A 12,167-nucleotide genomic window follows, 5' to 3' on the forward strand; every position below is an offset into this window, starting at 1 on the left:
TGACTAAAGTCATAAGTTGTCCTGAACTAACATGAACTAAAAATGAACTTGTATTTTTACTAACTAATGCTAAGATAGATAGATAGATAGATAGATAGATAGATAGATAGATAGATAGATAGATAGATAGATAGATCATATTTAAACAATAACATTACAAGGACTTTGGTTGTATTCAATCTTTCAAGATAAAAAAATAAATAAAAATTGCTCTTACAAGACTAATGTAGCCTATATTTAGCATGATTGTATATTGTTTCTTCCGACATTAGCCCTATGTTGAACTGTGTTATGTACTCAATAGTTGATTTCAACACTGGAATATTGCAGTGTTTCCAGCAAATGCATGGGTTGAGCAACAATTACTTTAGAAAGTGCTAATTCTATGGTAAGACTGAAATTATGTGGTAAAACAACGAAATTAAGTTACTTAATGTAAGTCAAGGACGGCTATACCAGTGACCTGAGTTCTGAATTTTTTGTATTTTAAATATAAAATACTGATAAGTCTAATGTCGGTTTTAGGAAAATCCAGTACTCCCTCATGCAGTGTTCATATAACATTATATATTATTGGCCATATATACATGTATATTGGCCTATATTGCACTTAAGGACAACAAAATGGTAGTATTTGAAATGAATTAACAGTCATCGGGCAAAAATGTCACACTACACAATGGAGTTATACTGCCACTTAGTGGTTAAAGAGTGATACATATATGTTTATGACATTATTTTTAATTTTTCTATGTTCAGCATTGCTGTTTACAATCAATACATTTAAGTTTTTAAAGGTAGGTCTATATTCAAATGCAATTATAATTATTATAAACATATTAGGAATGGTTCTTTGGAAATATGAAAGCTTACTGAATATTTGGATTAAAGCAGAAATAACATGCCGATATGAGAGTCAGACAGTCAGATGATTTCTTCGTGTGTGGATGTAGTCAGTGGTTAAAGCGTGCTGGAAATGTTTCAGGTTTAACTCTTCGGGTTCACTGTCTTAGATAAAGGTAGGGTAGGAAATGTTTTTCATAAGCACTTTTTGTTAGGCTGTGGTAGATAGATTTTTCTTACTAGATATTAAATTAATTAAATATTAAAATTCTGAAAATATTAACTGTTTTAGGCCTACAAGTATTATTTATTTATACAATAATATTATTGTAGCCTATTATTTAATTATTTAGTCATATTTACCAAGTATCAGATATTGAGTTTTGTTTATGTGTAGAGAACATAGGTGTAACGGTCACCAGCTGGAGTGCCCTTGAGAGCCACCAGAGGGCACTCCACACCAGACTATTATCACTCCCTCACAAACTACATTTCCCAGAACTCACTGCCTGGACTCGTCATCACTGATTGCATTCACCTCATGACCCTGTTAGTCTCAGCCTATTTATACCGTGTTCACTCAGATCACTCATTGTGAAGTTTTGTATGTTGTTGCACTGCATTTCCGAGCGGTTTCCCTGGTTTCATGTCTCTTGGTTTTGGGATTTTTTTGCCTGTTGGATTACTCTTTTGCCTCTGACCCCTGCCTGTTTTGTTTGTTTGGACGGCCTACCTGTGTTTTGACCTAACACCTGTATATTGGATTACGTGGCTGGATTGCCCCTTAATTAAAGGGTGAGTTCACCCAAAAATGAAAATTCTGTCAGTAATTACTCACCCTCATGTTGTTCCAACCATGTAAGTCTTTCGTTCATCTTCGGAACACAAATTAAGATATTTTTGATGAAATCTGACAGAATTTTGACTCCTCCATAGGCTTCCAGTGTGACCGAAACTCACCGGCCCAGAATAGTTATTAAAACATCGTTAAAATAGTCCAAGTAACTACAGTGGCACTACATTAAGTTTATCATGCGACGAGAATACTTTTTGTGCGCAAAAACATACAAAAATAACGACTTTATTCCACTTTTCATTTCCTTCTCTCTGGGCCTCGTCAGAGCCGATCTACGGAGAGCCTGTCCACTCCCTATTAAGCCCTATAGTACCGAATTTTGGTTGTAGTACCACCAGAGTTCCACTGGGGGCGCTCGCCATGAGTGCAAAATGAATGGGAGTCAATGGGGCTAGACGGCTAAATTTGTCTCTTTCACCCGATTGCCGTTGAGAAATCTCAGATGTGATTGTAGATTTTGCAAGTTCAACATGGGTTTTAGGTCGAAAGTTGAATGAACGAGTACTTATGTCGTTTTGATTTCTTACAGGTTGAGTTGTTGTTGCCCATAACACGCTAGCATTCTGCTAATGACGTCAGCATTCTGACGTCATTAACATTTTGAAAGACTTTAAAAAAGCAAATAAGTGACTCTAAAAAATCTAACACCCAGCAATGTGCAATTTCTTTGCATCTCCTTTCGAATACAACATTCAAATTACTAGACAAAAAATTATATCCTGAGAAAAGTGGATTTTGAGGGGTATACCGCCATTGACCTCCATTCATTCTGCACTCGTCCTGTGAGCGCCCTCATATGGAATCAGAGTGGAACTGCAACCAGTTCAGAAGCCGGAAGTGTAGTGAGAGTGAAACTTCTCGCCATATTAGACATTCTCTGGCCTCGTAGTGTTTTTGCGCTGCGCGTCTGTGTTGCACGTCATCACGCAACACACACATGATCGGCGTCGGCCAATAGTGAGCCTACGTGGTGACGTGTGACACAGACGCGCTGCGCAAAAACACTACGCAAACCAACTAGACATCCAGAGAGAAGGAAATGAATAGTGGAATAAAGTCGTTATTTTTGTTTGTTTTTGCGCACAAAAAGTATTCTCGTCGCTTGATATACTTAAGATTGAGCCACTGGAGTCACTTGGACTATATTAACGATCTCTTTAATAACTTTTCTGGGCCAGCAAGTTTCGGTCACACTGGAAGCCTATGGAGGAGTGAAACATGGCTCAGATTTCATCAAAAATATCTTAATTTGTGTTCCGAAGATGAACGAAGGTCTTACGCGGTTGGAACAACATGAGGGGAGTAATTACTGACAGAATTTTCATTTTTGGGTGAACTAACCCTTTAAAGTTGCATTTGGATCTCAACCTTCGTGTCTCGGAGCAGTTCGTAACAATAGGCCTGCATAGATTCAGTGCGCAGGTGTTACAGATGCTACTCAATCTCTCCATATATCAGTGTCAGACAGGAAGAACGGAACAATTTTTAACAAACTTTTATTAAACATGCAATTCATAACTTATTGCAAGCGTCCCCAACCCTATCAGCCATGATACTGATACCGATACCTTGCTTTCGATACCGATTCCTTAACGATACTTTTTTCGATACCAATTTTATGAAATCCATTTTAATAAGATTACATAACACATTACCTCAGAAAAACTTTGGTTTTATGTTAAAACTTTGGTTTAGCCAGTGCACAAAGGAACAAAAAACACATTTTTTTTTATATAAAGAGCTCATTCTCACCAAATCTGAATTTGTTTGATCAAAAATACAGTAGAACTTGTAATATTGGGAAATAGTATTACAATTTAAAATCTGTTATTTTATTTGAATATATTTCAAAATGTAATTTATTCCTGTGATGTCAAAGCTGAATTTTCAAAACCATTACTGCAGTGTAACATGATCCTTCAGAAATATGAAAAAGGTTTGCTGCTTAATATTTTGGAAACTATGATACATTTTTTTCATGATTCTTTGATGAATAAAAATGTCAAATGAACAGCATTTATTTAAAAACAAAATATTTTGTAACATTACACGTGTTTTAAGGTCACTTTTGATCACTTTAATGCATCCTTACTGAAAAAAAATATATATACATTTTTGAACAGCAGTGTACATTCAGTAGGTCATTATTGCAATATAAACACTATCAGAGTGATCAACAAGGTATCTCTTCATCTACCAGTCGACGACGGAGCAACTTTCTGCTCGTGTGTTTACTCCGTGCACTGTCAAGGGCTTCATCATATTTGTTGTGGTACCGGATACCACAAAAATACAAAATCTCATGAAAAAATTTACTTTCATACCTCCAAAACAAGTTTTGTTCAATAAATGCAGCAGCAGATGCTGAATATGTCTTCTGTCCTCTTGGTGGGGGGAGGGTCTAACTGTCTAGCATGTTTCTGATTGGAGGAATAAGATTTGATGCAACTGTCCCCGGTCTCCCCTACCTGGCATCTAATTACCTGGGACGTCTCCAATCGACACTGCAGTCAACAACTGGCTTCGAGTTTCCTAACCCTAACTTGCTCCCCTAACTAACTTGCTGCGCAGCAATAATAACCGTCAGACTTCAGACAATGCCTTAAAATATGCTTTAATCACAGCCGGGAGAGTTCTCAGAGAATACCACCCAAGAAGAAGAATTCATCGGGTTTTATATGATAAAGACAGACACAACAATACGATAAACGTGACTAACTCATGACTTAAAGGGATAGTTCACCCAAAAATGAAAATTGTGTCATCATTTACTCACCCTCAAGTTGTTCCAAACCTGTATGAGTTTTTTTTTTTGTTCTGCTGAACACAAAGGAAGATATTTGGAAGAACGTTTGTAATCAACAGATCTCGGTCCCCATTGACTTCCATAGTAGGAAAAAAATATACTATGGTAGTCAATGGGGACCGAGATCTGTTGATTACAAACATTCTTCCAAATATCTTCCTTTGTGTTCAGCAGAACAAAGAAACTCATACAGGTTTGGAACAACTTGAGGGAGAGTAAACAATGATAGAATTTTCATTTTTGGGTGAACTATCCCTTTAAGTTGTCCCCTTTTTTCAATATGATTGATTACATTTGTGTAAAAGAACAAATGTACCCCCCCCCCCCCCCCCCCATTCACCCTCTGTTACTGGCATGAGCAAAATTATCTCAACTCATCAGAAAAAATAATAGAGAAAATGGTTAAGAGATCAGTTGATTACTCAATATCTCATGAGACTATTCTAGAAAGTATATTTTTGATATTGTCATGGTCAGCACTTCAGAGTTTTCCATGGACACTATTCAGAGAACATTTTTGGTACATTTTGTTCAAGTGTTAGAATGTTATGGCGCTTTTCCACTGCATGGTACGGCACGGTTCGGCTCGGTACGGCTCGGCTCGGCTCGGTACGGTTCGGCTCGCTTCGCTTTTCCACTGCGTGGTACGACTCGACTCGGTACGGCACGGTTCGGTTCGCTTTAGCTCGGTTGCTTTTCCACTGCAGATAGTACCGCTTCAAAGTGGGTGGGACTGATCGTTAATAGTTGCCGCCTCTACTGTCATGACATCATCCTAAACGCGCCACATTTCAAACGCACAACACAGGAACAATGGAGCCTATCGAGGGGATGGTGTTCTTGATTCTCGGCATGTGGATGTTTTTAACTTCAAGACGGAGAAATGTGTTTAAAATGAGGCTGATGGCAGCACAACAAATTACTGCAAAAAAAAACAAAAGAGTCTGGGAACTCTTACAACAAAGCGAAGATGACGACATCACTCGGTTTGCCCGACGGCGCACGAGGGTAAGCTAATCTTGTTTAGGATCTCAATCGCTATATTGTCACAAAGCATATAATGAATTTAGCTGCCAATTTTATGTATTAAAATGTGTACTCTGTGTATTTCAGATGTATCATATTTCGCAAAGTCGCCGCCACAGACCATCTGTTTGGACATTTAACAGAGCTTCTGAGTGGTGGGATGTGATTGTTCCTGGCTTTACAAACACGCAGTGGTTGGAGAACTTTAGGATGTCGGAAGAAACGTTTATTTACTTGTGCAACAAACTGCGTCCTGCGATGGAGAGACGGGACACAAACTTCCGCGTGTGTGTACCTCTAAAGAAGAGAGTAGCCATTGCACTGTGGAAACTTGCAACCGGCTCTGAGTACAGAAGTGTTGGACATCTTTTTGGAGCAAGCATTTCAACTGTGTGTCGGTGTGTTCAGGAGTTCTGTGCTGCAGCAGAGACGTTGTTGGTACCGGAACAAATTCGTTTTCCAGATCAGGAGAGGTTTAAAGAAATGGCTGCCTATGTTGAGAACAGATGGGGACTTCCACAGTGTATTGGTGCTATTGATGGATCACACATACCCATAATAGCACCACAAGACTATCACTGTGACTATTTCAACCGTAAAGGCTGGCACTCCATCATCCTTCAAGGTGTTGTGGATGGAAAGGGACTTTTCTGGAATGTTTTCACAGGACTGCCTGGAAGCCTGCATGATGCTCGGGTTCTGAGACTGTCCACACTGTGGGAGGTGGCAAGCCGTGGAAACCACATACCAGCTAGCACCAAAAACATTGCTGGGGTGAATGTTGGTTACTACATCCTTGGAGACTCTGCCTATCCCTTGCAGAACTGGCTATTAAAACCATTCATTGACACTGGACGGCTAACAGCGGAACAGCGGGTCTACAACATGAAAATCTCCAGAGCACGTGTAGTGGTTGAAAATGCTTTTGGTAGATTAAAAGGAAGATGGCGTTGCCTTATGAAAAGAAATGACTGTGCGGTCGACCTTGTGAAATCTATGGTGCTGACATGCTGTGCTCTACATAACCTTTGTGAGAGTCATGGAGAGGCCTATGAGATTGCATGGGATCCACCTTCAGCAGCAGAGCCTGTGCTGGGACTGGCACAGCATGTAGAGGAGGAGGGCAGGGATGTCCGTGAGGCTCTGATGCGTTACTTGAATAGTTGACTATGTCTGTTCTGTAAAGTGTGTTGTAAATAAACTTTTGTGCAGTATTTGAAAAAGTTTCCCTTGCATATTTATTTACCCATTTATTATAAATATAAAATTAATAATAAATAGCATCATTATAAAGATGTAAGACTCCAGCTTTGATATTTGACCACTGTTTATGATAAATCTGCTTTGCAGTGACATTAAATTCGTAATTTATTCCAGGAGTGCAAAATTATTAATCTGTAACATTTGATATTTTGAATAGGTAATGCAGTCAATCATGTGGGTTTGTGTTCACTTACATGCAATATACAGCATTCATCAGGGCTCTTATCCAATTGTGTGCATATTTGGAGAAATAATTATCACGTTCTTATAGATATTTTGTCATACAGAATAGCATTTTTGTTCATTTTATGTCCAAACACTATTTTAAACCGCGAGCGGAATATGATACAAATACTCAATAGCGGTTTAAAGTGAGTTTTAGGTAAAAGTGTACTATTAATCTTTTAAATTGTGACATGTAGCTTGATACCTGTTGCTCTAATCCACATGCGCCATTAAAAAGGAAAGTACATGTTTGACAAGTACATTTTATTGAAGAAAAATGTAAACAGATCAAACATTAAACAAAGTGCAAACGTATGTAGTGCAAAAAAATGTATATAAAGACATATATAAAGACAAATTTAAAAGTAAAGAATGTACACCAAGCAAACTTTAAATGTGCAAATGTATGTAGTGCAAAAAAATAAATATAAATACGACATATATAACCAAATTTAAAAGTAAAAAATGTACACTAAGCAAACTTTAAACGTTGTGCACAAACGTATGTACCGGTAGTATAAAAACATTCACAGGAAAAACAAGTTAAAAAAAATAACTATTTCCGTGAAGTATGGACTAGGGAGGTTTTAGTCGGGCAGAGAGTTCTGTTCTTGTCGGTTCTGTCACTTTTCTGTTCGGTCACTCATCGCCTGTACAAGCATCCCCATGACGTTGAGAAAGGCTTGATTGAATGCAGCCGTTTGTGCATTTTCCTCCCTCCTTAAGGCCGCTTCGTGCTCCCTTGCTTGCCGGGCCTCATCTATTGCCATCTGCAAATGGAGCTCCCTCTGTGCACGGTTCAGTTCCTGCTGTTGAATATCAGCCACCTGCATCTCTCTTAAAACAGCAAGATGCTCCTGATGGTGCATGCTCCGTTTCCTCTTGCCTGGACACAAAGAAAGAAAAGTTATAATTGTGATTTTTTTTCTAAAGGTTTTTTCTAAAATCAAAAAAAAAATTGAGAGTAAAAATAAAGCTAACATTATCACATATCAATTAATCTATGAAAGAACTGTTCATTAACAACCCCATGATCTACAGTGTGAACTAATCAAAGTTACAGTAACTAGCAATAATGTACAGTACCAGTCAAAAGTTTGGAAACATTACTATTTTTAATGTTTTTGAAAGAAGTCTCTTATGCTCATCAAGCCTGCAGTTAAAAAAAAAAAAAAAAAAAGTTATATTATGAAATATTATTACAATTTAAAATAATGGTTCTCTTTTTTAATATACTTTAAAATGTAATTTATTTTTGTGATGCAAAGCTGAATTTTCATCAGCAAGTACTCCAGTCTTTGCTGTCTTATGATCCTTCAGAAATCATTCTAATATGATGATTTATGATCAATGTTGGAAACAGTTGTGCTGCTTAATATTTTTTTTATAACCTGAGATACTTTTTTCAGGATTATTTGATGAATAAAAAGTTAAAAAGAACTGTATTTATTTAGAATAGAAATCTTTTGTAACAATATTCACTACCGTTCAAAAGTTTGGGAACAATAACTATTTTTTTTAAGAAATTAGTACTTTAAATCAACAAGGATGCGTTAAATTGATAAAAGGTGATGGTAACGATTTATATTGTTAGAAATGTTTTTATTTTGAATAAATGCTGTTTTTATGAATAAATGCTGTTAACGTTTTACTCATCAATGAATCCTGAAAAAAGTATTCCAAAAAAATATATTAAACAGCACAACTGTTTCCATCATTGATAATAACTGAGTATCAAATCATCATATTAGAATGATTTCTGAAGGATCATAACACACCAAAGACTGGAGTACTTGCTGATGAAAATTCAGCTTTGCATCACAAAAATAACTTACATTTTAAAAAACTGTTTTTTTGTTTGTTTAGTTTTTTTTTAACTGCAGGCTTGATGAGCATAAGAGACTTCTTTCAAAAACATTAAAAATAGTAATGTTTCCAAACTTTTGACTGGTACTGTATTTATGGTGAGCAACAGGAATTCATGATATATCCAATTTTAGTGCAGGCTTTCAAAACGACCTAAGAAAAGAATTAGGTAAGCTTAGTCTACTCTAAATATATATGTAACAGTAGCCTAAGTGTTTTAGTCATATTTCATACCTAGTACCACACGCTCTGGTGTCCTGCTGCTGCTGCTGGAGGTTGCTGGTGTCGACGGTCGTGCTGGTGTCGACGCTGCTATCACCAGTTGGGACGTTGAGGCATCACTGCACGGAGAAAGTGCTAACGAGTCAATCGTAGACAGTGCATCTGAAACAAAAAGTTTGTACAATGTTTGTTAATGCTCAAATTACAGCAACACAAATCAAACTAGCAACAATAACAAATCCAGAACAGAATTGAATAGGCATTCATGTAAAAAAACAAAATAAAACTTTACAGTATAGATGGTCAGTAAAGTGAAGCTTTCAAACTTAATATATTGTACACAACGTTACGTACCATCCTCGATTGTGTTGTCCAACAAAGAGGTGGCCGAGTCCAGGGCACCCTCTCTCCCATTGCTCGCAGGTCGACTTCCGTAGATAGCGTCCATTTGGTCGAACCACTTCCACGTTCTTCTGTTTGCACCACTCCGGCCGTTGTGATCCTTTATGGCTCGGTAGTCACTTTTTAGTTTTTTTAATTTGTCCCTACACTGTTTGTAGGTCCGGTGGTAGCCGTGTGCGGCTAGGAGCTGTGCTACTTCTTGGAACACTTTTTCATTCCGTGTCGCCCCATCCAGCTCTCGCTGGATCCGCTCCTCGGCAACCAACGAGAGGAACGTCTGCACCTCGTCCACTGACCACGATTCAGCCATTTCTTTTTTAAATTTTTTACTTCTTTTGTCAAATAAATACTCTAAAAACAGGTGCTACCGCGTTGGCTGTTGTCTGGCTATTTAAATCTAGCGGGTGTAGTGTCTCGTGTCGCAAATACAATGACGCTGGTAGTGACGATTCTGTCTGACCAATCAGTGATCTGCATTGTTTTCACGTCACATTTCAGTATCGGTACGGTACGCTTGGAACCTCAACAGAGGTGGTACCATTTAAAGCGAGCCGAAGCGAGCCGTACCGTACCGTACCATGCAGTGGAAATGCGCCATAAGTGAGCCGTACCGAACCGAGCCGTACCGTACCATGCAGTGGAAAAGCGCCAAAGCGTGCCGTGCCGTACCGAACCGTACCGTACCATGCAGTGGAAAAGCGCCATTAGGCCTGAAAAAAGGGAAGTAAGGTTTAGATGTTAGAATCATGGTTAGTTTAAAAGATAGTTTACTATCTTATCTATTAAAAATACATCACAAGGCCTACTGGTTAAGACTCAATAACACACATTAATAATAAAAGTGTTCTAAATATATATATATATATATATATATATATATTTTTTTTTTTTTTTAAATAAAGACTACTCCAACAGGCTTTTGAGAAATGTTTATTTGTTCATCTCCCATCATTGTATTGGATTGCATTATATGTTTATAAAGAGATTTATGCATTATAAAGAGCTTTATAAATTGTATTACATACTGCATTATATTGCAATTGCTTTATATATTGCATTATAAAGAGCTTTGATCAATAAAACTAAGAATTTACATTTGATCTTCATATTTTTGGGAAATACAGAGAGCCTACTGTTATGAGAGACTCTGGCACATGACATGTGAAGACTAGCATAGGTCAGTAGGCCTACTGTATTTTCTTCGTTTAGCTTTGTTTTTAGCCTTTTTGTCTTGTATTGTAAGCAACAGCACTGCTGAACTTTCCACCAGACTTGGAAATTAGGCGCCAGTGGTTGCATGCACTTGGCCTGGAAGACCGTGAGTTCCCGGCTAGAGCTGAAGTGTGCAACCTGCATTTTACGCGGGATTGCTTCTCCAAGGCAATAGAGGTGGACATGGGCTTCTCCACACAGCTCGCGGCATCGCGCTGAAAAGCGACGCAGTGCCAAACACTGCTCCTCCTGCATGGAATCCACCACCACAGCGTGACCATATGAGTGATCATATATATTTTAATCACAATTTATGCTCCTTCCTATTAAGCTAAAGTTAAAATGATCTAATTCAAAATGAAAATGAAAATGTTTCAATGTTTCAAAATGAAACATCAAAATGAAAACAAATATTCTCTGTTTATGTAATGTGTATGAAAAGATAGATATGTCAGTCGTTCGCATGGCAACTCATTATCTGTTAATGTGAACATGCATACAGAGCGCCCGCTATTGAAATTAATTTGTAATTGTAGAGGGAGACTTGAAATCTATTTTTTTTGCTTAATTATTAACACTAAATCATATCAAAATTAACCTAAATGCATGGGTTTTAAATTTTTGATAGTTCGTTAGCATTTGCTATGAGCATTAGCCTAAATTAGCCATAATGCTAATGTTTTACCACTCAGACACTGGCCCCATTCTCTTTTGCGCATCCTCGACTTCAAATGACTGCACTGTTGCAAAGCTGCTTGCAGTCACTCTCCATCTTTGTGAGTCTGACAGCAGCTGTCAATTAATCCATCACTGCGGGTCTCAGGTGCACGCCCCCCCCCCCCCCCCCACACTCAGCCCCGCCCTCGGTTCCTCCCCTCTGCCCACATTTCCAGCATTTTTCAAATATTGCCAGTGGGTGGAGTCAGGCTCTGACCAGGGGTTTAGTTTAGCCCCAGTCTTACTGATCATTAACTAAAAAAAAGTTGTTTTAGGGTTTAGTTACCAATTAATATTTAACTTTCGTTATTTCATTATGTTGAATTATTATATTTATTTAGACATTTTTACATATACTAACAAAATTATTATTGTAGGCGGCCCACAGGTTGCAAATCACTGTCCTCCTAAATCATATAAAACATAAATGTCTGAAACTCAACAAAAACAGATGCAAACTGTTTCATAAAAAATATATATATATATATATATATATATATATGAAGAGTTCAGATGCAAAAGCCTTTAAGTGCCATCTGAAATTTTCTTCCAGAATGATCATTTTTATCAAGCCCATATATTTAAGTTCAGTAATTTCACTTAAATGACAATTAATAGGTCATTTTCATTGCCATTTAAGTGAAATTACTGAATTTAAATATACAAGCTTGATAAAAAATTATCATTTTAGAAGAAAATTTCAGATGGCACTTAGAGGCTTTTTCATCT

At 37.5% G+C, this 12,167-nt stretch overlaps 2 protein-coding genes across 2 annotated transcripts; one reads left to right on the forward strand and one right to left on the reverse strand.

Annotated features, from left to right (window-relative positions):
- Window positions 1–5,118: 5,118 nt before the first annotated feature.
- LOC311281143 (uncharacterized protein) lies at window positions 5,119–6,749 on the forward strand. The gene is made up of 2 exons (XM_084393865.1): window positions 5,119–5,513; window positions 5,619–6,749. The coding sequence occupies exons 1-2, from the start codon at window positions 5,319–5,321 to the stop codon at window positions 6,696–6,698; spliced, it is 1,275 nt and encodes a 424-aa protein (XP_084249991.1). The 5' UTR covers window positions 5,119–5,318; the 3' UTR covers window positions 6,699–6,749.
- A 521-nt stretch (window positions 6,750–7,270) lies between these two features.
- LOC311281245 (uncharacterized protein) lies at window positions 7,271–9,939 on the reverse strand. The gene is made up of 3 exons (XM_084394038.1): window positions 9,462–9,939; window positions 9,120–9,269; window positions 7,271–7,905 (listed from the first exon to the last, which is right to left on the reverse strand). Exons 1-3 carry the CDS (start codon window positions 9,817–9,819, stop codon window positions 7,643–7,645), a joined length of 771 nt encoding a protein of 256 aa, XP_084250164.1. The 5' UTR covers window positions 9,820–9,939; the 3' UTR covers window positions 7,271–7,642.
- Window positions 9,940–12,167: the final 2,228 nt, after the last annotated feature.

This window comes from Rutilus rutilus (assembly GCF_951802725.1).
Source record: "Rutilus rutilus genome assembly, chromosome: 21".
Classification (NCBI taxonomy): domain Eukaryota; kingdom Metazoa; phylum Chordata; class Actinopteri; order Cypriniformes; family Leuciscidae; genus Rutilus; species Rutilus rutilus.

Bases quoted from the DNA above. Each gene is read 5' to 3' on its own strand.
- LOC311281245 (XM_084394038.1), bottom strand. From the start codon at position 9,819: ATGGCTGAATCGTGGTCAGTGGACGAGGTGCAGACGTTCCTCTCGTTG. The intron at 9,270-9,461 runs GTACGTAACGTT...TTTTTGTTTCAG, and splicing joins GGACAACACAATCGAGGATG to ATGCACTGTCTACGATTGAC. The intron at 7,906-9,119 runs GTATGAAATATG...CTTTGTGTCCAG, and splicing joins ACCAGAGCGTGTGGTACTAG to GCAAGAGGAAACGGAGCATG.
- LOC311281143 (XM_084393865.1), top strand. From the start codon at position 5,319: ATGGAGCCTATCGAGGGGATGGTGTTCTTGATTCTCGGCATGTGGATG. The intron at 5,514-5,618 runs GTAAGCTAATCT...TGTGTATTTCAG, and splicing joins TTGCCCGACGGCGCACGAGG to ATGTATCATATTTCGCAAAG.